The sequence below is a fragment of the Molothrus ater genome, chromosome 16 (assembly GCF_012460135.2).
Source record: "Molothrus ater isolate BHLD 08-10-18 breed brown headed cowbird chromosome 16, BPBGC_Mater_1.1, whole genome shotgun sequence".
Lineage (NCBI taxonomy): Eukaryota > Metazoa > Chordata > Aves > Passeriformes > Icteridae > Molothrus > Molothrus ater.
This window is the reverse complement of record NC_050493.2, coordinates 13,935,298-13,959,018: the sequence shown is the minus strand read 5'-3', so window position 1 is coordinate 13,959,018 and position 23,721 is coordinate 13,935,298. Positions and strand designations below refer to the sequence as shown.

The following is a 23,721-nucleotide window of genomic DNA, read 5'->3' as shown; positions in this document are numbered from 1 at the left end:
CTGTCCCTGCTATTTTCCCTGGGGTTTCCATGTGGGGAGGATCATTGCCCTGCTGAGGACACAGCCAGGTGCTGGCAGGGCTTGGGGCTTTCCTGTGTGAGGGGGTTCCTGGCAGGGTAGAGAAGCTGCTGCTCTTCCTCCTGTGCTTGGTACCACTGTACCCCCACCCTGCCCTCATCCTCAGCTCCCCTGCAGGCACAGCTGCTGCGAATTTTGAGCAGGAGAGAAGAACAGATGCACACGAGTTCAGGGTCTGTTATTTATTTACATAAAAACACTGACTAGTGCCACAGTTCCAGCCCTGAGCAAACAGCAGCTGCTTGTGCAGGCCAGGCTGTGTTTGCAGACCTGTGTACTGAGAGACCCCCCCCCACTTTGCTCTGGGAGCTGCAGGGGCAGGGGAGGGAGCAGAGGCTGAACTCGGCTCCCAGCCCCTCTCACCCCTGCTGTGGGAGCGCTGCTGGCAGCTCCTGTCGCTGCCTGCTTGGCCCTTCCTTCTGCCTCAGGTGAGTGAGCTAAAAACACCCCCTACACCACATGCAAGGAGACCCTGCCGGGCCCAGGGCGGCTCTGGAGCTGCAGCCTGGTTACAAACTCCTCTACTCTACGTGCCGGGCAGCCGGGACATGCCGGGTGTGCTTTGGCTCTCAGGGGGCCGGGGCTGCCTGGGGCTGTCCCTGCCCCCGGAGCCGGGCGGGGCTGGGAGGAGGAGGAGGAGGAGGCGCATGCAGCTGGAGCGGCCGCCGGGCAGGACGGAGGTGCTGATAAGGGTGCGGTGCTGCTGCCGGGCCCCTCTCTGTGCTTAGAGACAGCTCTGCCTCCCCTCGGGAAGAGGCTTTGAACCACACGGAAACCTGGTGTGTGGCACTGCCCCGTGTCCTTGTCACTGAGCCCCTTCCTGAAAGCGCCACAAAGGCTCTGCTGCATCCCCTGAGGGCACCGTGGGCCGCTTGGCTCCCCTCCTGGGCTCCCATCCCAGCACCTCCCTGCAGCCAGGCACCCCCTGCACTGTGGGACTGGGCTGGGCACCTCCAGCAGCTGCTGCTCCTGCCAGGGGTGCTCCAGGTGAGAGGGGCCTCGCTCACAGCTGGAGCCTCTTGGGTGCAGAGCGATGCCCCCCACGCCTGTGCACTGCAGGGCAGCCCCCACACAGCATCTGGGGCCAGCAGCCACCTCCCCCGTGCCCCAGCGTCACCAACCCAACTATGCCCAGTGAGGAGCAGAGCTGGGGGCAGTGGTGGCAGCTCTGCGGGAGGAGCCGGGGATAACACATACACACCACCGGCGGGAAGCGAGGGGAGGGGCGATGCACACGCGGAGACGGACGGACGGACGGCAGCGGGGCGAGGCCGGCGGCGTTCCAGAGGCTCCCGGGTGCCGTTAGCACATGCGCTTGTACGTGTAGATGTAGGCCTTGCAGTTGGGACACGTGTGTGTCACGTCCTTGAAGTCATCGAACAGGCAGGGGATCAGGCAGCAGCAGAGATCGCACCTGGAGCACAGGGAGAGGCAGAGATGCTGAGCTGGGGCAGCCCCTGGGCACGGGGGCAAGAGATGCAATTGGAGGGGCTGTCACCCAGGAACCCCTCTGCTGCTCCAGTGCCACCCCTGTGCCAAGGTCCCCACCGTGCCCAACAGCTCAGCCAAGGCCACCAGCACTGGGTCACCCAGGCTGAGCACCCAGCACGAGGCCCCAGCTCTGCTTGCAGCACCTACCCCACGAAGCAGCAGAAGAAGCCCAGAAGGAAGCTCATGAGCCCAATCTCGTAGGAGATCTTGGTGGTGATGGCTTGCTGGCAGTGGGGACACACTGTCTGCACAGGGGCTCCCTGGAAGATCTCTCCCTGCAGCACTGTCACTGTGGTGGCAGCTCCCGGGGGCACCAGCACTGTGGCCGTGTGGCCACCAGGAGAGGGGTAGGGGCCTGGGGCAGGGTAGTAGCCCATGGGGGGGTGGGGGCCTGGGGGTGGGTAATATCCTGCTGTGAATGAGAAACACAAACAAGTGAGCACCTTTGTACATGGTGGGAGAGCCCAGGTCCTTACTGGGGAGGCCCCCACCCTGCTGCAACGCCTCCCTTTGAGTACAGCCTTGGGGCCAGCCCTGCCACAGGCACTGTGCCCCCCACCCCATCCCAAGGAGCCTCCTGCAAGCTCCAAAAGGCAGCCCCAACCCCCTCTTGGGGGGTGCTGCTGCTGCCAATCCCCACCCCCTGTCCCCCAGCCCCTGCAGGACTCACCTGGTGGCACGTAGGGCCCAGAGCCATCCGTGGGCATGTGGGGGGGTATGAACCCCGGCTGAGAGGGGGGCTCATATGGGGGGGGTCCGAACTCAGGAGGGGGTATAGGAACCCCCTGGGGCTGTCCCACCACTGGGGTGACACCCTCTGAAAGGAAACACAGTCAGCAGCCAAGGAGGCAGGGAAGGGAGACAGGGAGGAGACAAGACAGGGGACAACCCCTTAAGCCACATCCTCCTCTGGGCCACAAGAAACCCAAATTCTCCCCACAGCAGGGAGCAGTGCCAGGCTTTGAGCTGGGTCATTGCCCCTAGGAGCCCTTCTGCCTCCCCCAAGGGTGCCATGGGCACAGAGGGAGCCAGGCAGTGCCAGGCACCCCCAGCTGGGTGCTGTGTGTGTGGCAGTGTCCCCCCAGTACCTGGTGCCGAGGGGGGGCCGTGCTTCTCCTCTATCAGCGGTGCCGAGGGGCCCCCCGGGTACGGAGGGGGGGGATCGTTGGACATGGCTCAGGCAGCCCTGCAGGGACAGAGACCTTCAGGTGACAGCAGCCCTTGGTGCCACAGGCACATGGAGCTGGGGATGGAGGTGACAGGTAACGGAGGGGCCAGGGCTGGTGCCAGCACTGCAGCAGCCTCAGCTTCCCCCAGGCAGAACCAGGGCTATGGCCCCAAAGCTGGACAGGGCTCTGAGCAGGCAGCAACTCCAAGGTGTAAAATCTTCCTGCAGCACCATGTAAAGCCCCCCTGGTGCACAGCAGCTCATCAGGGCAGCTCTGGGCTGCGTGGCCACACTCCAGGGCAGGGCTGGGCTGGAATGTGCTGTGCCAAGACTTGGCTGCATCACTGGGGTGCCAAAGGTGGGGAAGAGCTGCCCACAGCCCCAAACCTCCACCCTCAGTGACACAATGTGTGCCCTGAGGGATGGCAGGACCCCTGCCCTGAGCCTGAAGAAAAACCTCCAGGACAGAGGGTGCAAACCCACAGAGCATTTCCAAATAAATCTCTCAATAAACCCAGTGAGTGAAGGCAACACCATATTTAACAGCTGGAGCTGTTACTTTACAAGGGGTAGAATTTACCTGTCCTCTTCCCTGCAGCAACAGCTGAGAGAAGCAGCTCCTCTGAGCAGTGTAGTTGGGAAGGTGACTTCTTCCACTGGGTCTGTGTCAAAGGAATTACAAGTGAATTACAGAGATGGAGAGGAGGCACAGCTGCAGCATTGTCCTGGCTGCCACACCAAACCCCTTCTCTCCCCATGTGCCCCCTCAATGGCAGGCATGAGGCTCTGTGTCCCTGGCACGTGGCAAAGCTCCACTGACATGCTCTGAGATCCAAGCAAGTGCAACAACATCCAGAAACCTGATTTCCCCATTTCCAGTGGCTCAGTTATAGCTGGTAGGATGTGACTAAGTTGGGAAATACAAGTGAGAGGCTGCTCACTCAGTGCTTGGGACAGCTGCCATCAGGCATGGCACAGGGTGACACTGCTGTCAGAGCCCAGGGAGCAGTGCTGGGAGCTCCATCCTTCACCCCAACGGGCCAGGAGCAAATGTGACTCTGCTTGTCCCGTTTGCTGTCACCAGAGCCACGTGCTGGGCAGCCAGCCCAGAGCATGCCAGCCTGCCCAGCATGGCACAGCCTGCACAGGCAGCCAGTGCTGCCCCAGCCCTGCATTGCAGCTGTGCCCACAGAGGTGCCCCTGGGGCTCAGCCACCTCCAGCTGCAGCTGCCAGGTCAAGCAGAGCCAAAGACTTGGCAAGCAAGGCAGGAAGACCCATCCCTCCCTCACCTGCATGGCTTTGCTTCATTTGACTCCTTTTTTCCTGGTTCACCCCCCTGCCCCCAGCAGCCTCCTCTAGGCAGCAGGAAATGGAATCAGTCCCTGGAGCAGCACCTGGCCTGCTGCTGCTCACTGATCCCCCCAGGAGCTGATTCCTGACAGGCACAGGGTCTCCCCCAGGGTGTCCAGATTTCCTCACTAGAATTTCTCCCCCCGAAGTTGAAGCCAGGCAGCTTCAAAGAGTAACACCAGGGCAGCTGGGGGTCATCTTCCTCCTGCTTCTCACTCCAGTTTCTTCCTTAAGAGCCAGGCGAGCAGAGTTGCCATGGCACAGAGCATTTCCAGGCACACTGCAGAGCCTGCCTTCTCCTTCAGTGACCTACAAAGCTCAAACTGGGCCGTGCTCCTTTTAGCTCAGTGGGGATGTGAAGAAAAGGAGGATTTATTCTTCTCCAAGTAGCCAAGCCTGCACATCCAGGAGCCTCAGAGCTTCCTGTGCCCGTGCCTGCAGGGGTTCTGGGTGAGCCCAGCCCAAGCAGAGCAGCCCAGAGTCCTTACCTGGGGACCAGCCTGCCAGGGAGCTTTCCTTCCCTCACAGCCAACTGTGCCCACAACAGATCTCCTCCCATTCCTGCTCACATGCTGCTTTCCCATAATAATCTTTCAACACTCCCCAGCCTCACTCCCCCCATCAAAGCAGCTGGCAAGAAAAGGCAGGAGAGGAGGAGGCCTCCAGCAGCCACTCCATCAACACCCATGAGATGAAGCCACAGCCCCAGGGTGAGCCATGAACGCTGCCACCCTGCCCAGGAGGGAGCCAGCCCTGGCTCCAGAGCCACACGTGCCCTGGGATGAGGGAAGCTCAGGGATGCAGGGCCCTTCTGCTCACACTTGGCAGCCTCAGTTGCTCCTAATGCAATATTCTGCTTATTAAGAGAGATCTGTACAGAGCAAGATGTTGGCTGTGTGCCCTTCCCATGAGGAAAATAAAGCCTGTTGCTTTTAAGCCTCTTAGAAGCTGTTTCTTTCCTGTGCTTTCTTTCATCTTAATGTGAGCAGCACAAAACTCAGCCCATTTCTGACAGAGAGCTCTGTAGGATACCAGGGGGCACTGGGCTTCCCCCTGGCACTGAGCTGCCCCAGAGCATCCATCCCTCACCATTGACAGCCTGCAGTATTCCAAAATTACCATCCAAAATTACCAGGTTTAAGTTCTGATGGAATCACCAATGTCTTGTGCGGGTCCTTTGGAGCAAGGACACACTGCAAGATCCTGAGACTCAAAAGGAGCTGGTTATCATAGCAGGATGGAGAGAGGAGATGCTATTTCCAGCTACAAATGCAGATTAGCTCTTCTCAACTGGAAGAACAGCTTTTACTGGCTTCCTCTGCAAACTAACTACAGAGGATAAATCCACTATGGAACCAGAACCAGCACAATCAGTTAAACACACAGATAGGCAAAGAACCCCCATGTCCCCCAGGGAATTGATATTTGCTAAAGAAAATGGAAAAGATTCCCATTAACCTGCTGGGGCACAGCAGTGTGACAGACAGAGCCAGGACAGCTCCATCACAGCCTCACACAGAAAGGGCTTGGCCCACCCTGGCCATGGCCTCAATCCGTGTGTCCTCCCCTGGCTCTGTGCTCCCTGACCTCATTCCAGGCAGCTCCTGGGTGAGAAGATGACAGCAGATTTCCAGGTCCTCTGTTCAGATCACAGCTCTCAGCCCCAGGAGTTCTGTCTGAGGTTCTCACACAGCCAAACCCCGTGGGGCAGCACCAGCCCTGCCTGTGGAACACAGGGCTTTATAACCCACCTCCTTCCTGTGCTCAGCAGCCCCCAGCTCAGCTAATGAGGGATTGTAGGATCCCAGAATGGTTTGGTTGGAAAGCACCTTAAAGCCCATCTCATTACAACATCTTGCCATGGCAGGGGCACCTCCCACTGTCCCAGGCTGCTCCAAGCCCTGCCCAGCCTGGCCTTGGGCACTGCCAGGGATCCAGGGGCAGCCCCAGCTGCTCTGGGCACCCTGTGCCAGGGCCTGCCCACCCTCACAGGGAACAATTCCTAATTCCCAATGTCCCATCCAGCCCTGCCCTCTGGCAGTGGGAGCCATTCCCTGTGTCCTGTCCCTCCTTCCCTTGTCCAGAGGGCATTGATCAATACCCCAAAGCTCTGGTTCCCATCACTGACATGCTCAAAACTGATACAAAGCAACTTCCAGCAGTGATGAGAGGAGCTGATGTCAGGGTCCAGCATCCCATGCTGGCTGTATTTCCCTCTGTTACATCCCTGCAGAAACAGTTTGGGATTCAAACATGGAAAGATCTGCACATCCCACCTGCTTTCCAAACAGATAAGGTGGGCACCACTCACCAAAAACAACTGGTGTGCAGTGGGACCAGGGAATATTGTGCCACCAGAACAGATAAAACCATAAACCAGATAATGCCACAAAGTGGATGGACACAGATAATTCAGATTTGGTCTGTTCATGCCGTTCTTCCCCAGCAGCAGCTGTTTGTGCCTCAGGCTGCCTCCTCACAGATGAAATCTCCACGGCTGAGACAAACCTGGCAAGGGCAGAGCAGATGCTGGCAGGTCCAGCTCACGTGTGAGCCCTGCTGGTGCAGTGCTGGCCCCAGCAGCTCTGAGTCAGCCTCACAGCAGCTCTGAGATCCATCCCACACTGAAACAGCCTGTGCTGTCCTTGCTGCTGCACTTGTGACTGAGATGCACAGCAATTCAGCTTTGCTTCCTCCATGGGAGCAGTGGCTCCAGCCCTGAGACAGGAAGCAGCATTTGTTCATACTCAGCCACGTTCAGTGACGTTGACACTTCAAAAGCTGCTGCTGCACATTTTTGGAGCTTCTTCCTCCATGATAAAAAAAACCAAACTTCTGATATTTGAAAAAGGAAAAAAACCACACTAAAATTCAATGAATAAATAAGAGAAAATATACAAGTACTTTCAGCTTCACTGCACAGATACAGATTGCAGCTTCCAGGCTTTTGGAAATACAGCTTTACCAGCCAAGAGTCCTGAAGATGCTGGGCCCTCACTGAGCCCAGCATTTAGAAATGCTTTAGAAATAGGAATAGCATTGTGGCCAACACCATCCCAGGTTTCCTGGCCCCATGAAAGACACCTGTGTGCCACAGGTTACGTGCTCCAGAAACTGGGAAATACTGAGACTAGGAAGGGTATGGGCACAAAAGGTCAATTAGATGCTGGCAAAATGTCATTTGAGCCAAAGTCTGTTACTCTTCAAAAGGAGTTTTAGGAGCAGCAAGGAGGGAGAACCGAGCAGGGTGTGCTGAGGGGGACAGAGCCATACCCTGACTGTGGCAATCCCAATTGCCCTCCTCCACAATGGCATTTCTGAACAGCACCTCCAAACCCAGCCTGGAGCTGCACATTCCCTGTGTTACACCTGTGCCCAGAGCTCACAGGCTCTGCCCCTGCTGTGCCCAGAGCTCCCAGGGATGTTCTTCTCTGACCCTGCTGTGCCCAGAGCTCACAGGGATGTTCTTCTCTGCCCCTGCTGTGCCCAGAGCTCCCAGGGATGTTCTTCTCTGCCCATACTGTGCCCAGAGCTCCCAGGCTTTGCCCTCTGCCCATGCTGTGCCCAGAGCTCCCAGGCTCTGCCCATGCTGTGCCCAGAGCTCACAGGCTTTGCCCTCTCTGTGCTGCTGTGCCCAGAGCTCCCAGGCTTTGCCCTCTGCCCATGCTGTGCCCAGAGCTCCCAGGCTCTGTCCTCTCCGTGCTGTGCCCTCTGGCACAGCGTGCAGGGACGTGGCTCAGCTCCCACCACGTGCAATCCCACCAGACAGCTCTTACCTCCAAAGGAAAGGCAGCATCAATCTCTGCTGAGCAAGCACTATCAGTGGTATTTCTGCCTGGTTTTTATGCAGAACAACAAAGAGATGTTTTCCATGCAAACAAGCCAAAGCTCCCCCTCAGCTTTGCCTCTTCCCATGCGCAGTTGCTGCCCCCAGCCTGCACATCACCTCCCCAGAACCAGGAGGAGGAATAAACAGCACAGAGTGCTCCAGCCTCCTTCAGAGAGGATGTCCTGGCAATCCTTGACCATGTACCCGCTCCTTTACCCACTGCTAACCTTGGCAGCACCTCCTCAACTCCTCATCCTGCTCTCAGCCAAGGCAGCCAGAGGGCGCATGCCTGCAACGCTCTGCAAGGCGCCGATGGAAACAGAAACCCAAGTGAAGGACTGAAGGAAAGGTCTGTTCTTTTTCTGAGCAACTCAGCTGCGTTTTCCCAAGTCCAAGTCACTGCCAGGGAGCACAAACCCACTGTTCAAGAACAGCCAGGCTGCTCCCAGAACAGCAGATTTCTTCCACACTTCTGCACTAAGATTTCAGCTGCAGAAAATTGCTTCTTCCAGAAGGGTCAGGCTGTTCCTTCAGTGCAGGCACAGAAAGCTCAGCTGGCAAGGCAGGCCAGCAGCTCTCCTTTAAAACAAAGGAATGCTGGAGAAGAAGGTTTTTCATCATTTGCAGCAGGTATGTCAGACAGCCAAAGCTCCCTGCTCTGCTCTCCAGTAGGTGAATCTCCAGAGGAGCTTCCCCATTGCAGTTGTTTACCTGGGGACCTTGCACGTATCCTTTGACCTTCTGTGTGCCACCAGCACCCAGCAGACAAATCACCTCAGAGCAGGATCCTCGCTGCCAGCCAGGTGCTGTATCCAAAGCAAGGTTTCTCAGGGCATTAAATCCAAAGCACAATCAGATAAATCTCCACAGCACAGCCTGGCTCAGCTGTCCTTGGCCAGAGATTCAAATTACCACATCCAGCAGCTCCTCCTCATGGATATCAAGAAAACCAGACACAAAATCCTCCCTGCTTAAAACAAGGAGGCTTCGGGTGCAACTCCCACGAAGGGTTAAGTGCGGGAGGAGCGCCTGCAGGACCTGCGGCCGCCTCTGGGATTCTCTCCAGTGCTGCTGCCTCCGGATGGGCTGACCGAGCGCTCTTGGCTCTTCACACCGGGGCTGCAGAAACAGCCTTGCCAGGACCTGCTTAACCTGGATATTTAAAGAAAAACCAGCCAAAATGAAAAGAACAAACCGAGGTGGCTCGTTCTCTCTGCTGTTGGCTCCCAGGATGTGGCACAGGGCTGTGGGAAGCATCACGGGCTGGCAAGAGCTCACGGTGACATCCAGGAGGGGCTGCAAGGGAGGAGGGGTCACAACCCCACACTTCAAAACTGGACCCCAGCTCTTCCACGTGTCAGGACAGTGGGGAAAGCTGAGGTGTAGACAGAGCACTCTGCACCACCAGGACAGCTGAATTTGGCCCCCAGAAGCCAGTTTTGTGAACATGGAGCAAGCAGGGAGCACACTGCAGCCCCACAGGAGATGCTCACTGTTCAGACCCTTCCAGCAGGTTCCTGGCTGCACGGGAGAGACAGGCTGCAAAACACCAGGTGTGCTCATGGATGTGATTAAAGCAACACTAAAGATAAAGCTGAGCTCCTCTGCATCCTACCAATGTGCTCCAGAGAGATGAGAAAAGGAGGGTGCAAGCCAAATCCCTGGGGAAGCAGAGCTCTTTCACTGCAGTTCACAAAGCATCCAAGCTAACACTTGATAACATCCATGGGAAAGCATCCAGTGATAGCAGCAGCTGTTGCCTCCAGTCCTCTGTATCTACTTAATTTCCCCCCTGAGAGGATACATCCTGCATTACATCATCCCTTTGATATCTGTTAATAATGGTGATAACACAACCTGCCAGAATCTCAAGCAACTAAACCCAACATCTACTCCAAGAGTGTGTTTTAATGGAGCATGAAACACAACTGTGCCACAAGAATAGCTGTTCATTTAAACAAGCAAACAAAAATACCCCAGCTCAAGAAGCTTAACAGCAAGCAGAAGCCTCAGGAGGTCGGGAGAAGATCCACAGCTCTTAAGCACAGTCACAGATCCGAGCTCACCTCTGACAGCAGCCCAGAACAGAGGCTTAAGGATGAGTTAGGAAGGGATCAAAGGCAGAACTGTCAGTCCCTCTCACTCCCAGCACTCATGGTTTGGAGGCTGGGCAGCCTGGAGGTTCTCCATGGAGCACCCCAGGTCACTCCCAAGCACCAAGTATTGCTCTTCAGTTACCTACACAAAAAAGCATCTCCTGCTGTCAGCATCTGCTGCCTCCCATTTGGGGGACAGCAGTACAGAGAAGCTGAATATACAATGAGTACCCACTATGTCTCACAGCAAACCCCAGGGTTTTATAGATTCCCTTTCCAACATCAAATGAAAAAGATTTTATTTCTTTAAACACTCACTCTTTCATTTCTCCCTCCTTCTACAGAATTTTTTGAGAGAAAGTCAAATAGCACAGCTACATCATTGCTGAATCAGACTGAGGACATGTGTGACGTCCATTAAATGACACAGAGAGCTCCAAGGGAGGAGGAAATTAGAATCAGAGCTGATCAGCAGTTTTGCATTTCAGTTTCAGAATTAATCAGAGCCCAAGAGCGTGTTCAGAATTCCCTTGCAGATTTTGCAACACAATGAAATAATTTTGAATACATTGGTGGTGATTCCAGATCCATTTTCGGGTGCTGTACAGAACATTTGCCAGGCACTGATGTTCCCTCAGCCGAGGAGAGCAGCGGTCACTGTAGCACTGCTCCAGTCTCCAGCAGGAGCGTTTCCCACGCTCACAGCTCCCCTGCCTTGGTGCCACAGAAGCTGCTGACACTCAGATTTAACTGGTACAATGTCACCTTGCACTTTTTCTGAGGACTAGTGCGAAGTGCTCTGTGTCCCTCGGTTTTATGTAAGGCCAAGGCTCACTCTTTGCAAAGGAGAGGGGTTTGGGGTTCAGCAGGATCGTGTGTGTGAGGTCTGAGATGTCTCCTGAGTCCCACTGCCAGCAAGGAGCAGCCACACACATCCCAAGACATCCACAGGAGGAACTCTTCCATGCTGAGGCCATTCCTGTTACCACAGTCACTGCCTTGCTCCCACAGAACTCCCCAGTTCAGACTGAGACCTCTCCTGGAGCTGTCCAGAGCCACCAGCATGGGGCTGGATTGTCTCCTGGCACTGGGACAGGAGGAGGGTACCTGGCACTGCCCTGCTCCCAAGCCCAACTCATTTGGGCTGCTCAAAGATGTCCATGTCCCAGACAATGTCCCAGAGGGAAAACCCCTTGGATTAATCAACAGCCACTGAGTGTAGCCAGTGCTGGGCACCCCCAAGTTACACAGAGCTCCTGCCATCCCCAATTCTTTCCCCAGTTCCCACCTGACCTGGCTAGTCCAGTAAAGTAATCTTCACTCCTCCATGACTGTGGTTTCAATTTGCAGCACCAGTTCCTGCCAACTCCTTCATAACCCCTTCCCCAAAGCTCCTACTGAAAATCTAGGACAGAGCTGGACTCCAAGCAGCCCTAACACACAGCACACCCCTCCCCAGGTCCCTGCTCTGGGCTCTTCCAAACCCTTTCTGTCACAGAACACCTCCCTGCCTTGCTGCTCCATCTCTGGTCAGGGGTTTGGAGCAGTCCTGAGGCAGGGTCACTGCTCCCCCAGCAGAGGATGGGACAGGGGAGATTCAAGCCCATAATAGCAGGATGCCCTCGGGGCAGGTGAACAGCTCAGCTGCTCAAATCCTCTCCTGAGCCTGAGGAAGGCAGAGCAGCTGCCACAGTTACCACACTAAACCGCCTGGGAACTGTTTTCTCTCACATCAGAACAGCTCAGCAGGCAGCTCCAAACTGAGCTCCCACCACGCTAAACCATCCTGAATCATGGCAAGGAGAGTCTGAAAGGCTAAATTAACACCCTCTGTGGCAGCCACCAACTCTGGGGGAAACCTCTGCTCCCAAAACACAAAATATGCTCCAGATGACATCTCTGTGAAGACCTGCAACAAGCCCAGGGGAAGAGCTGATATTTAACACCAGGAAAGGGAACCTATTCCCCTTTTGCTCAAAGCCTAAGTGAAGATTTTGGAGGAGCTGAGTGGTCCCAGCAGGGCAGGTGGGAAGGACAAGCTGAGGCTTCAGCACAGGCCCAGCCTCCTGCAAGCACTTCCTGATCTAGCACAAAGCAGAATAAAGGCATTCAGTTAATCAGGAGACAAACCAAAGATGCCTCTTAGAAAAGGGCAGCATGCACACACCAGCAGCAGCTTTTTATCCAGTGCTCAGCTAAAAACACAAACCCAGAAGAGTGGGCAGCAGCCAAAATCCCATCCCCTACTCCATATTCCAGGCTTTATCCTCCCCTCCAACACATGGATCCAGCTCCTCTCCTGCCATGAGCTGGGTGACTGGCACTCCTGAGGACCTCAAAAGCATCTCAGCTTGGAGTCACTGCAGCAGGGGTGCAGCTTTGGCTGTAGTCCATGATTTCCTCCCAAGATGGAGCTGCACTGAATTCCATGGGTTCCTTTCCCTCCTTTTTGAAATAAAATGCTTTAAAATTAAATGCTTTAAAAGGAAATGCTTCTCATTTGAAGAAATAATCAATAAAATCTAACAGGCTGCTTTTCATTCATCCCCAGCCAGAAATGTAATCTCCTGTTAACAGCAGAGCCCTGAACACATCATTTATCTGCTGCGGGTACCAGCATGCACAGATTTTACAGCTGGAGAGAGTGGGGCTGCCTGCATCACAACCACTAATTTATTCTCAGAAAGGCTAATTTAATCTGGCAGTGAATGTTCTCAAAGACTCCTCACACAGAGCAGCTTTTCTCTTGGTTGGCTTAACAACAATACAGCATATCCAAAAACGTGGAGGGATGCTAAGGAAGAACACTGCCCCTGTGTTTTGAGCCCTCTAGTCTGAGAATTTTCTCTTGGTAACTACAGGCTTTGAGAAAACAAGAGTCCCTCTGGTTTTTCAAAAAGCCAACTGTATTTTCAAGGCAAATATACAACAGTTTAGGCTATTTCTCCCTCACATACAACTGTGGTTTGACAGAAAGAGCTGGGCTCATAATAAAACTAAACTCCAGCAAAGGTTGTTCAGTATTAGACAACTCCTTCACTTCCAACTGCACATCAAGAGCAGCAGCCAGCACACCTGGCCTGGGGGTGCTCCCTGCCACAGCAGGTGACTTTCCCCAGCCCACACTACAGAGGAACAAACTTCAGAACAAATCCAAAAGCTTTTTGTTTGAAAAGGCTGGGTAACTGCACCATGAAGTGTTTCAGAGAGAGCATCCTCAGCTTCTAACCTCTGCCATCTGCAGGGGGGCAATAAATAAGCCATCAGAAAGGGTTTTTTCATTGGTTTTAAATTCTAGATGGTATTTTCCCTTTAGTTGTGACAGTACACACAAAGGCAGCGTGGCACCACGTGCTGGTCCTCACCTGTATCTACCCCTTGGCCAGGAGATCACTGGAGAGCCAAGCTCAGCTCCTTGGAGGGGCTACTCCAAGGCAGATTGAAGCTTCAGAACAGACAGAGCTGTAGCATCTCACCCTCCATGCTCAGGACTGTCCCCACCATCCTGCTGGGAAAGAAAAGCTGCTGCTGTGCAAGCCCGGGTCATGTCTGAGAGGGCTCCTTTGCTACAAGGGCAAAAACGTGCCCCAGATGACATCCAACAATTTAGGAGGATTCAGTAATGTGGGAAAAAGGCAAAAATCAGAGGGAAGCAGAGCATTTTCACAGGCCACAGAAGAAATAGAGAAGAAAACAACACAACACTTGCCTTGTTCCTATCTGTCAGGAATTGCTGTCCCAAGAATAGCCTATTCAGAAACCAGGAAACTCAGAGAGCAGCAGGGAAGGGCTGAGTCATGGCCATTTGGAAAAAAAAGAAACAACCCACAACAAACCAACCCAAAAGGAAGGAGAAAAACCATGGGACAGCAGCTGTTCTGGGTCTTGGAGATATGAGCAAGTCAATCCAGAACATATTAGTCAATCTTCATTTTCAAAAGCTCTGCAAACAAATGGCACTGCCATTAAATTCATCTGACCCTCCCTCTGCTTGTGGGAAGCAAATTGTTGTACCAGGAAAAGTTGCTGGTGCTTCCCAGCACCAGCCCCTGGCTGCCAGGACACAAATTGCTCCCAGTTTGTGCCCTGATTTTTGTTCCTCTGCAGCATTAGCATCCAAAAGATTTACAGGCTGTGCAGGAGCTTTCCCTTTGGAAAAGCACATCCATCTCAGGATGCCATTAGCAGAGGGTGAGCAGCCATTTCCCTTCCCCACAGTAGAAGGGCACGAGGTAAAACACACTTGGATGGGCTTCCCACAACTCTGTGAACAGAGGAGCCAAGCCAAGTGCTCCCATCTCACAACCAGCCTCAGCACAGCCTGTCTGGCCCCCAGCTAAACTCTTCCCACATGACAATCTTTGTTCTGTGACCTAAATCAAATCAATTGGACAATAATTCTCCCCAGGACAGTAATCTTGTTCACTCACCCATCATCTGAGAGATTACACCTGCTCTCCAGCTGTGGGGCTCTGGGAGGAAGAGATTTCTGAGCAATGAGGGGCTTATTTTTCATACAATTCCTTGATGATCCCTCACAAATCAGGGAAGGGGAGGGTGTTGTAACATGGCATCCCAGAGGGGTAATAATCAACATTGACTCCATGCTTCTCAGAAGGCTGATCAATCACTTTATTTTACTGTTCTTATTAAGAAACCCATCAGCCTTACAGACAGTCATGGAACAGGTGGAGCCAATTGGTCCTTGAATCCAAACACCATCACCATTGGCCAGTTAAGAAATCACCCTTTGGTAAACAAATCTCCATAACACATTGCACATGTTCACAACAACAGCTGCAGCAAGTGAAGATAAGAATTGTTTCTCATTCTTTTCTCTGATTTTCTCACAGCCTCCCCCAGGACAATGCCTGGGAAAGTTGTGTGTTGCTGCCATATCTATCTTTTCAAGCAAACAGCTGTGTTTGAAAACATACCTGGAAAACACCCTTTAATTCATTTTCTCTTGCCCTGTGAGGTACTACCAGATTGAAGTTGCAAAGGTGGGAAGTGGGAAGCCCCCCAGAGCTGCTGCTTGTGGGGAATGGGTCCCCAGAAGACAAAGCCTGCTGTCCCCAGCCTGTGGCAGATCACCTGGGCTCAGCTGTAACTGCTCACCTCTTCCAGCTCTGGGAATGGCTGGGAAAACCACAAGCCCTTCATACATAGAGGCAACCTTGACACAAACTCCAGAATGACAGCTCAAGGAAACTGTCCCAAAGCAAACAGGCTCTCATGGTTCCAACTGTGAGTGAAATTCGTTTCTCTGCAAAATGCAAGGAGCAAAGAAAGATGAAACAAAGCTACAGCATGGGCTGATGTGCATGAGTCACAGTAAGGTGCGATGGAATTTAGGACTGTAAGACAAAATGCAGGATGGAACAGTAAATGTGTAAGCTTGAAGCAGAATATTTCTTCCAAAAACATCTTCCAAAAGTGTTAATAAGGAGCCAGGCTGTTAGTGCAAGGTAGGGAAGATTTTCCTTCTAAATGCAGAGACTGGGTAACAAAGAAGGTTCAGGAACATACACAGGAGTTCAGGGCAGTGGGACCCCCATCTCAGCACAAATGCCTTATCCTAATGATGCCTCAGGTTTTAGCTTTTATATTTTTCAGATTATGCACTGCTTTAGTGTTGCACTTCTGAGCTTCATATTAAGGGATGGTGAGCTCTCTTCATAGAGTAGGGAGCCAAAACAATTCCTTCTCCAGCTGGGGACCAAGGACAAATGATCCAAATCTCAGGCCCAAGAGCACAAACAACATGGGCTGAAGAGAGAAAAACAAGGAGGATGAGACTTCATAACCTAAAGCTGTAATTGGACAATTAACTCAAATATACAAATGGACCAGAACTCATAAAAGCGTGAGATCCCGTGACCAGTCATGCATTTTGTGCCCATTTTGGTTCATCTTGGGTGCAGCCCTGGCTGGGCTCTTGTGCTGCCCAAGGTGGATCCACTGAGGCCTTCTAATAAATCCCTGCTTTATTCTTTAACTCCGTCCAGCCTCTGTTCTTGTGCTGCCCAAGGTGGATCCACTGAGGCCTTCTAATAAATCCCTGCTTTATTCTTTAACTCTGTCCAGCCTCTGTTCTAGGTCAGCCTGCACAAGACATCACTAAAATCTATAGGAGAACTGGGTATTATTCCATTTTCTTATGTATAAAGGAGGCAAAGGATAGAACTATTACTAATGCACAGTAATCACAGTAAAAATGAAATCTATTACTTAATTTGCACAGAAAGCCCCAGGTCAGCTCTTCATTTCTGATGATCTCAGGTTCCATCATGCCAAGTGGTACCAAGTCAAACATGCACTGCCAGCACCTGCTCTGCACAGTTCCTAAGATGTTAATGCCATTGCCACCTTTTGAAGCTATTTATTTTATTTTCTTACCCTCAGTGCAGGCCTGCTAAGAGAGCCCAGATTAAATACAGCTGCACTGAAGAGCCCCACGTGGAGATGTGCAGCATGCAGCACTTTGCTCCTGCTCCATCCTCCACCCAGACCAATGACCAGAACAGGGCTGCTCTCAAACAGCTGTTTCTCAGCACCACAAACACACAAATTTAAGACTGAAGCCACAAGGCAGCTCAGAACTAAGGGGCCCAAAGCAAAACTAACAGCACCTTGAGAGTTCCATGCCAGAAATAAAATCTGAGCTCCCCTTGCCTCAGAGACTTTATTCTGGTGAGAAGATTGATTGTGGTTTCCTATGGCAGCTGCTCCAATTGCATCCCCTTTGATCAGAGGAGGAGACAGGTCCTATGCAGAGCATGTAAAGATCTGACACTGCTCATAAAGTGGCACTGCTCCTCTCCAGCTGTAAGATGGATACCCAGTGCTGCTTGGGAACAGCAGGAAAACAGCAAGTGAACATCACATCCCAAGGCAGAAGTTGCTCATTGTGTGTTTTTTGAAGGAAAAAGTGTACACAGACCTCTGTGTTTGCACACTGGTGTGCTCAGGTGCCTTGCTCTGAAACCTTCAGGAGAGTTGATTGGCTCCAGGCTGGAGTCCTTTGCCTGCATAAGAGCTGCAAAATCAGGTCCTGGAAGCAAAACCAACCAAAAACCTCCAGTGTCCTGCAGAACTACTAAAGTTCCCACTAGAAACCATTACTGTTCTTGTATCAGGGAAAAGGGAAGAGTAATGCACAATTCGAGTCCTTTTGGGACATCCCTGACTGCTGCTGAGAGCCACCAGGCATATCAGCATCTGTTTGCTGACTCTCCTGCCCACCCTGTGCTCAGCACCTTTGCACAGCCCACTCTGGGAGAACACCTTCTGAGACACACCTGTCTAGAAGCTCAGCTATACTCAGTCCTGGTGGCTTTGTCATTATTTTAATCTCCTTATTATGCAAATGCTATTTATTGCCTCTGGCTCAGCTGGCAGCCACCAGCCTTTCCTGGAAAGGTACAGGAAAGCTGTCACATGGCACAGAGCCCTGCTCATAGCGGCAGGAGTGAAGCACCAGCCCCACTGCAGACCCCACAAAACCCACTATTTAAAAAAAAAATTAGTTTCTTTCAGTCCAGCATAGTCTCCTGATTAAAGCAATCATAAGAAATCACATATAGGGCTGTACAATGTAGCACAGACATAGAACTCTGAATTTCATACTTCTCTTTACCCACAAGCAGAAAACAAGTCTTGGATCAGAGCAGACACTACCAAGTTTGTGAATTTCCTTCCAAAACCACTCATCCTCATACTGGAAGATCAACACCATCTTTTAAACACATGCATTTATCTGCTAAATTCACAGCTGAAAGGGAAAAAAATATATTCTTTTACATAATAAAATTACTTTCATCCCTTTTTTGGCTGTGTTAGTAAGACTGGCAGTGGCAACACTTCTGCAGGTGCCAACACTGTGACAAGGACCCAAACTCCCCCCAAAACAAACAGATGTTGTGGACAGGCTTTAGTCTGAGCATTTGAACATCCCTCAGCTACAGGAGCCCCTTAGCTGTGCTCCCAGGATGTGTGTGTGCTCCATCCAGAAGGAAAGAAGTGCCCATTGTGGCTTCCCAGGCACAGAAAGAGCTGATTTAGAAGCGACCTACACAAAGATGCTCATAAACCAACACCAGGTGCTGAGGGAGACATCTCCCTCCCTTGGTAACTGCAGCTGAGACAGAGCAGAGCAGGAACACAAGGAAGCGAGTTTCAGAACTGAATTTGAGGTGCAAGACCCACTGAGGGAACACAAGAAGCTCAGCACGGTCTTCCATCTAATTAGGAAGGTTCTGAAATCAGAGAAGCCCCCTCAGTGTGACCTGTCCCTGTCACACCTGTGGCAGGACCTTTTGGTTCTCAGCAGGAACACACACATCCCATTCCCAGCACCACCCTGAGCACACACAGCCACCACAGCTCCACCACCCTGTAAGGGCAGCTGGGCACGACTGACCACGTTTGCTCCACTTGGCATTGCCCAGGGACATCTGGGGACACTGCTCCAGCCCCCTGCCCTTGTCACAGCCATGAAGTCACCACCTGCCTGCCTCCAAGCAGGAATTAGCTCCTCATGGAACACCTGAGGAGAACAGAGCAGGTACAAGGCTGAACACTTCCAGGGATTTCCTGGGGCACATCATGTCACCACAACACTGACACAGAGAAGCCTTTGGGAGAGGGAAGTTTGCAGCCTGTGCTTCCACGGGAGTTTGTGCAGCTCCTGAACATGAATTACTGTGGTTATACACCATGCTATGTCTGTGTAATACTCACTGTAGTTTTCCCTGCTGCCTACTCTGGTCACACTCTGAAATCAGCAGGGTCCCTGCTGAAATTAAAGCCCCATTTTAAGTACTTTGAGTGAAGGGAACAAACAGGAGGCTCTTGTGCATATTCCCAAAGAGTTTCTCAGAGAGTTCTACACTCAGCCCAAACCCCCTAAAATTATAATTTAAGCATGGCTACTTAAAATCACTGTGCCTGGATCTCATCTCTACCACCTGATATTTTAGGCTCAGCCTAGAACTGACAACTGCCAGTCCCCTCCCCAGTTCTCACTGGTGCAAGGAGACCACCTCAGAGCAGCTTTTCCTCTGGCCAAGGGGCAGAAACCTACATTTGCAGGGACCTGGAGAAGTTTAACCTTGAGCATGGCTCATGTGCAGGATGCAGAGGCCTCTGGCATGGCAGTGTCCATCCCAGCCTGCATGTTCCCACTCCTCTACACAGCCCTGGAGCTCTCCCCAGGATCCCAACCTCATTCCTCTGTTTAGCAGCAACTACCAACCCCCTGTGCTTTTCCTAAAGCAACCAAACACTGCCTTACAGCTGCTACCCTCAGCCTTTCCAGTCTCCTTGGGAGGGAGAACCCAGATCTCACCATTCTAATGGTTAAAAACCCCACAACTTCCCAATAATGTTTATTCCTTGGTGTTTGTTGCTGTGCCACACTATGCCTTAACTGAAGGAGCTCTCTTCATTTCACACTGCCAATGTGCCAATATTATCCTCACCATCATCATTTCTCTTCCTGCTTGTCAAGACACCTCAGCTTCTTTCTGCTCCTCTAAAATGGGCTCATCATCGCTGACCACTGGGCGAGCTGGTCTCTCAGAGCAGGGCTAACTGGAAACACACACACACACTCGTTCCTAGGCCTGCTTCCCTGCTCTCCCGGGATGTGTCCGGATCACATTTGCTCCTCTCTCCCAGGATCTGTCCGGATCACATTTGCTCCTCTCTCCCAGGATCTGTCTGGATCACATTTGCTCCTCTCTCAGCTGTGCCCTCCCTGCAGCCCCCGCCGTTCTCAGCTCATGACCTCGGCCGGGCAGCAGCGCTCGCCTTACACCGGGAAGTCTTTTCCCAAGTACGCGACCTCGCTTTCCACCCGATTAAATTTCATCCCAGCCCTCCCGTCCCAACCCTTCCCGGCAGTGCTGAGGGCACGGAGCCGGAGCTCTGTAAGATTTTACAGCGCCTGCGACACTTGGTCAGCGGTAAAGGCCCGTGCGAGGCCAGGGCTGCCTCCCGCGGCTCTCCGGGCCCACGGCCCCATCCAGCCGGACCTCGCCGGCCCCGCAGCGAGCGAACCGAGCACCGAGCACCCACGGCCGAGCACCGAGCCCTTCCCTCGGCCTGCTTCCCCCTCACTGAGTTAACCAGGGCTTGATTTCCATCCTTTTTCTTTCCAAAAGCGTAGTGCTGGTCTTCTCCTGCCTGCGTCCCCGTCTGCGCTCAGTGTCCCCCCAGTGCCGAGTGTTCTCCCGTGCTCGGTATCTCCCCTCCGGTTCTCGGTGTCCCCCCATGCCTGGTGTCCCCCTCGGTGCTCGGTGTCACCCCCGGTTCTCAGTTTCTCCCTCCGGTGCGTCCAGCCGGCCCCGCTGCCGGGCGGCCGCCGCGGCCTGTCCGGGGCTGAGGGGGCCTGGGCCGCCTTCCCACCGCAGCCCCCCGGATCCCCCCGGCTCCCGCCGGTCCCGCACCGATCCCCATCGCCCACAGGCACCTACCGGCTCCCGGCGGCAGGCTCCGGCACCTGGCGGCGGCGGGCGGGGCGGGCCGGACTGGGCGGGCGGTGCCGCGGCGGGGCGGGCCTGGGGCGCGCTGGGCCAGCCGGGGGCCGGGCCGGGCCTGCTGCGCTGGGCAGCTCCGGGGAGCCGCGGCTCACGGAATCACAGCGCGGTTTGTGCCGGAAGGGACCGTAAAAATCATCCCGTTCCACCCCCTGCCATGGCAGGGACACCTGCCTCAGACCAGGCTGCTCCAAGCCCTGTCCAGCCTGGCCTTGGGCACTGCCAGGGATCCACAGCTTCTCTGGGCACCCTGTGCCAGGGTCTCCCCTCCCTCATAGGGAAGAGTTTCTTCTATATATCTAACTTTAATTTCCCCTCTTGCAGTTCGTAGCCGTTTCCCCTTGTTCTGTCACTCCATGCCCTTGTCCCTAGTCCCTCTCAGTTCTTTTGGAGCCCCTTTAGGTCCTGGAAGGGGCTCTGAGGTCTCCCCGGCACCATCTCGTCCCTGTCCTGCACATGGTGCCTTCCCTACCAGGTGTCCCAGTTCATGTCCCACATGATGCCCTGCTCTGGCCGATGTCCTGCCCCACACAGTGACATGCCCATGCCATGGATTCTGGCTGCCCCAGGACCAGGGAGCCTGTGGAATCACAAAGTCACCTTTCTGGCTCCAGTGGTCTTAGCTGTACTGCAGGGACCAGTTAAAAGAGCAGTACTCTAACACAGCCACAGATTTTCAGTCACTTCTCACCTGCCCCTAAGGCTCCAGAGATACTTGCTCTGAGATTTAGGTGTGCTGGGTCCCACCCTGCCCTGGCAGCTCTGCCTGGGGTCGCTCTGGGCTGGAGCACAAAGCTCCCACTCCCCAGGCAGGAACAGCCATGTGCCTTGCAGGCTCCTCTTCTCTCTTCCCTGTGTCACAGTGAGTGGCCAAGCTGCAGGTGACAGCAGGACAGGCAGGCTGTCCCCATGTCAAGGCACAATCTAGTGGGAGACATTGCCACAGTACCAAGTTCTAGTTTAGACTCTGAGAGGGAGATGCTGTACGTAAGATCAGAAATATCTGCCTTGCTCACACCTTGCAGCACAAGAACGTATTGTGGTGCCCTCCTGTCTTCTCCACAGGCAGCACGGGGCTGGCCCACAGCAATTTTGGCACTTGATCCCTTGTGAGACCTGGCAGCACCAGGCCAGTCCCACCTCACATATTGTGACCTTGGCTTTGAGCACAACCACAGAGCAAAGGCAACAGAATTTTGCCAGTGTGACAAAGCTGAAGCTGAGACATTTCTCCCTTTTGGACATCTTTCAATTCAGTTTGGGGGAACCATGGACACCACTATGGGCGGGCTGGGTGTGGCTGGTGCTGTGGGTCCCAGAGAAAAAAACCCTGGTCTTCACACACTTCTTAGCTTCCCTTCTTTCCATGTCCCCATGCCTGTGGGGACCCAGTTCCAGCAGTCAAACTCATGTTCCTCAGGTCACAGACATGCTGCAGATGATCACCACCCTCTGCTCCCTGAAAACCACTGCTGAGGGCTCCCAGCTGCAACAAATTTCCAGGAGGTGCATGCAGCAGAGCTGGGCCAGTTACTGGAGAGCTCTTTGCAGAGAGGTTGGGCTCCCCAGAGACCTGCATGGATGGCACAGGTGCATGGGGTGACCAGGATGGCAGTCTTTCACAAATCCTTATGGAAAATGCACTGAAGCCTCCTGAAAGGCTGCTCTGGCTGCAGTAACCTGTCTGGGTCCATGTCACTCTCACAGCCACTGGAGCAGCCACCCACCCCTGGTGTCCCAGTGTCCTGGCCACCTCCACTGCTCTTGTCCCTCCTGCAGTGCAGGATTTTACCTTCTAAAATTTTGATGTCCTGGGAGACCCACAGGGCTGGGGATGGGATGGCACTGGGGGTGGTGTCAAGGTTTGGAGTTTCCTGCCCCATCCCAGGGGCTGCCCAGGCTCTCTCCTCCTGCAGCAGGGTGGAAGGGCTGATTTCTCTCCTGGTCACAGTGGAGCTGTCTCAGGAGCTGTAGCAGAGCTCTCTCTGTGAGGTGCTCACTGCTGAGGTGCTGCAGGCTCTCAGGTGCCAGGCTCCTTTGCTGGCAATGTCCCTGGGCTCCAGCATGGCTGGAGCTCTTCTCTCTCCCCAAAACCTCAGGGGCTGTTTGGTTTCGGAAGCTCTGGCTGGGAGCTCAGTCCTGAGGCCTTGCAGTGCTGGCCCACAAGGCCCCACACAGGCTGGGCTGACTGCTGGAGCAGCACAAGGCCAGAGGGACCTGTCAGCCACATGAGAGCTCTGTGGGCATGGACATCTCTGTCATGCCAGGCCACTGTGCCAGGTTGTGCCACCAGACCTTTGCCAGGTGAATGGCAGGGCCGCACTCAGCCCATCTGAGTCCCCAGGCCACTGGCAGTGCCCTTGTCCCTCTGCCTCATGCAGTGACATGGCTGGGGGGGACATGGTCACTGTCCTCTGTGGCACCCCAGTGCTGGCCATGCCCTGCCAGCAGTACTGGGGGTCTCCACTATAAGCCCATCCAGGTTTGGGATGTTGCTTTGCTGGGGGCCTGCAGGAGCTGCCCAGAGCAAAGCTTTGGTGTCTGTTTTCAGCCAGCTCAGAGACCTGGAGGACATGGCTTCCTGTCTGGAGAAGGTGCTGGGTGAGAATAAAGCAGCTGCAGGATGTAGAGGTGCCCAGCTGCCCATGGTCTCAGGAGGTTTGAGCTTTGAACAAGCTCAGAAGCCTGGGGGCTGCAACCCCAGATCCAACTCGCCAGGAACACATTGGGGCATCTCCGGATGTTCTCACCAGCCACTGTCTGGGGCTACCATAAACACACCTGTCTGCCTTGCCTGGGTTCTGCAGCCACCCAGGCTCACACATTCTCCCTGGGGGCTGGGCTTTGGCAGAGAGGGGCTGGGCCAGCTGCAGGAGCAGTGCATGAGGCTGCAGGAAGCTGTGGGGTGACACCAAGGCGAGGACGATCTCTGGGCACAGCTCAGGAGCTGCTTGTGCCATGGCTGGTGCCAGGATTTTGTCACCATGCCATGCTGGTGGAGCTGGGGACAAACAATGGTGGGTGGCTCTGAGGAGGATGAGGGGAGGTCAGGGGATGGTGGATGGTGAAGCACCCAGGTATGAACAAGGTGCTGATGGAGCAGGGCTTGGGTGTTGTGAACAAGCACTGGGGTGGTGGCAGGGCAGGGCTCTGCAGGGGATGGCTGT

The 23,721-nt window shown here is 53.9% G+C and overlaps 1 protein-coding gene across 6 annotated transcripts; it reads right to left on the bottom strand.

Annotated features, from left to right (window-relative positions):
• Window positions 1–245: 245 nt before the first annotated feature.
• On the bottom strand, window positions 246–20,509 carry CDIP1 (cell death inducing p53 target 1). 6 transcript variants are annotated; one of them, XM_036392602.2, is made up of 6 exons: window positions 20,492–20,509; window positions 3,318–3,399; window positions 2,658–2,755; window positions 2,240–2,386; window positions 1,717–1,981; window positions 246–1,492 (listed from the first exon to the last, which is right to left on the bottom strand). In XM_036392602.2, exons 3-6 carry the CDS (start codon window positions 2,740–2,742, stop codon window positions 1,381–1,383), a joined length of 609 nt encoding a protein of 202 aa, XP_036248495.1. In that variant the 5' UTR covers window positions 2,743–2,755; window positions 3,318–3,399; window positions 20,492–20,509; the 3' UTR covers window positions 246–1,380. The 6 variants fall into 6 exon arrangements, with proteins under 6 accessions (XP_036248495.1, XP_054372571.1, XP_036248496.1 ...); XM_054516596.1 differs by lacking the exon at window positions 20,492–20,509 and adding an exon at window positions 19,496–19,775 and having other exon boundaries at window positions 1,717–1,978; XM_036392603.2 differs by lacking the exon at window positions 20,492–20,509 and adding an exon at window positions 19,496–19,758.
• Between the last annotated feature and the right edge of the window lie 3,212 nt (window positions 20,510–23,721).

Bases quoted from the DNA above. Each gene is read 5' to 3' on its own strand.
- CDIP1 (XM_036392602.2), bottom strand. From the start codon at position 2,742: ATGTCCAACGATCCCCCCCCTCCGTACCCGGGGGGCCCCTCGGCACCG. The intron at 2,387-2,657 runs GTACTGGGGGGA...GTTTCCTTTCAG, and splicing joins CGGCCCCCCCTCGGCACCAG to AGGGTGTCACCCCAGTGGTG. The intron at 1,982-2,239 runs GTGAGTCCTGCA...TCTCATTCACAG, and splicing joins TGGGCCCTACGTGCCACCAG to CAGGATATTACCCACCCCCA.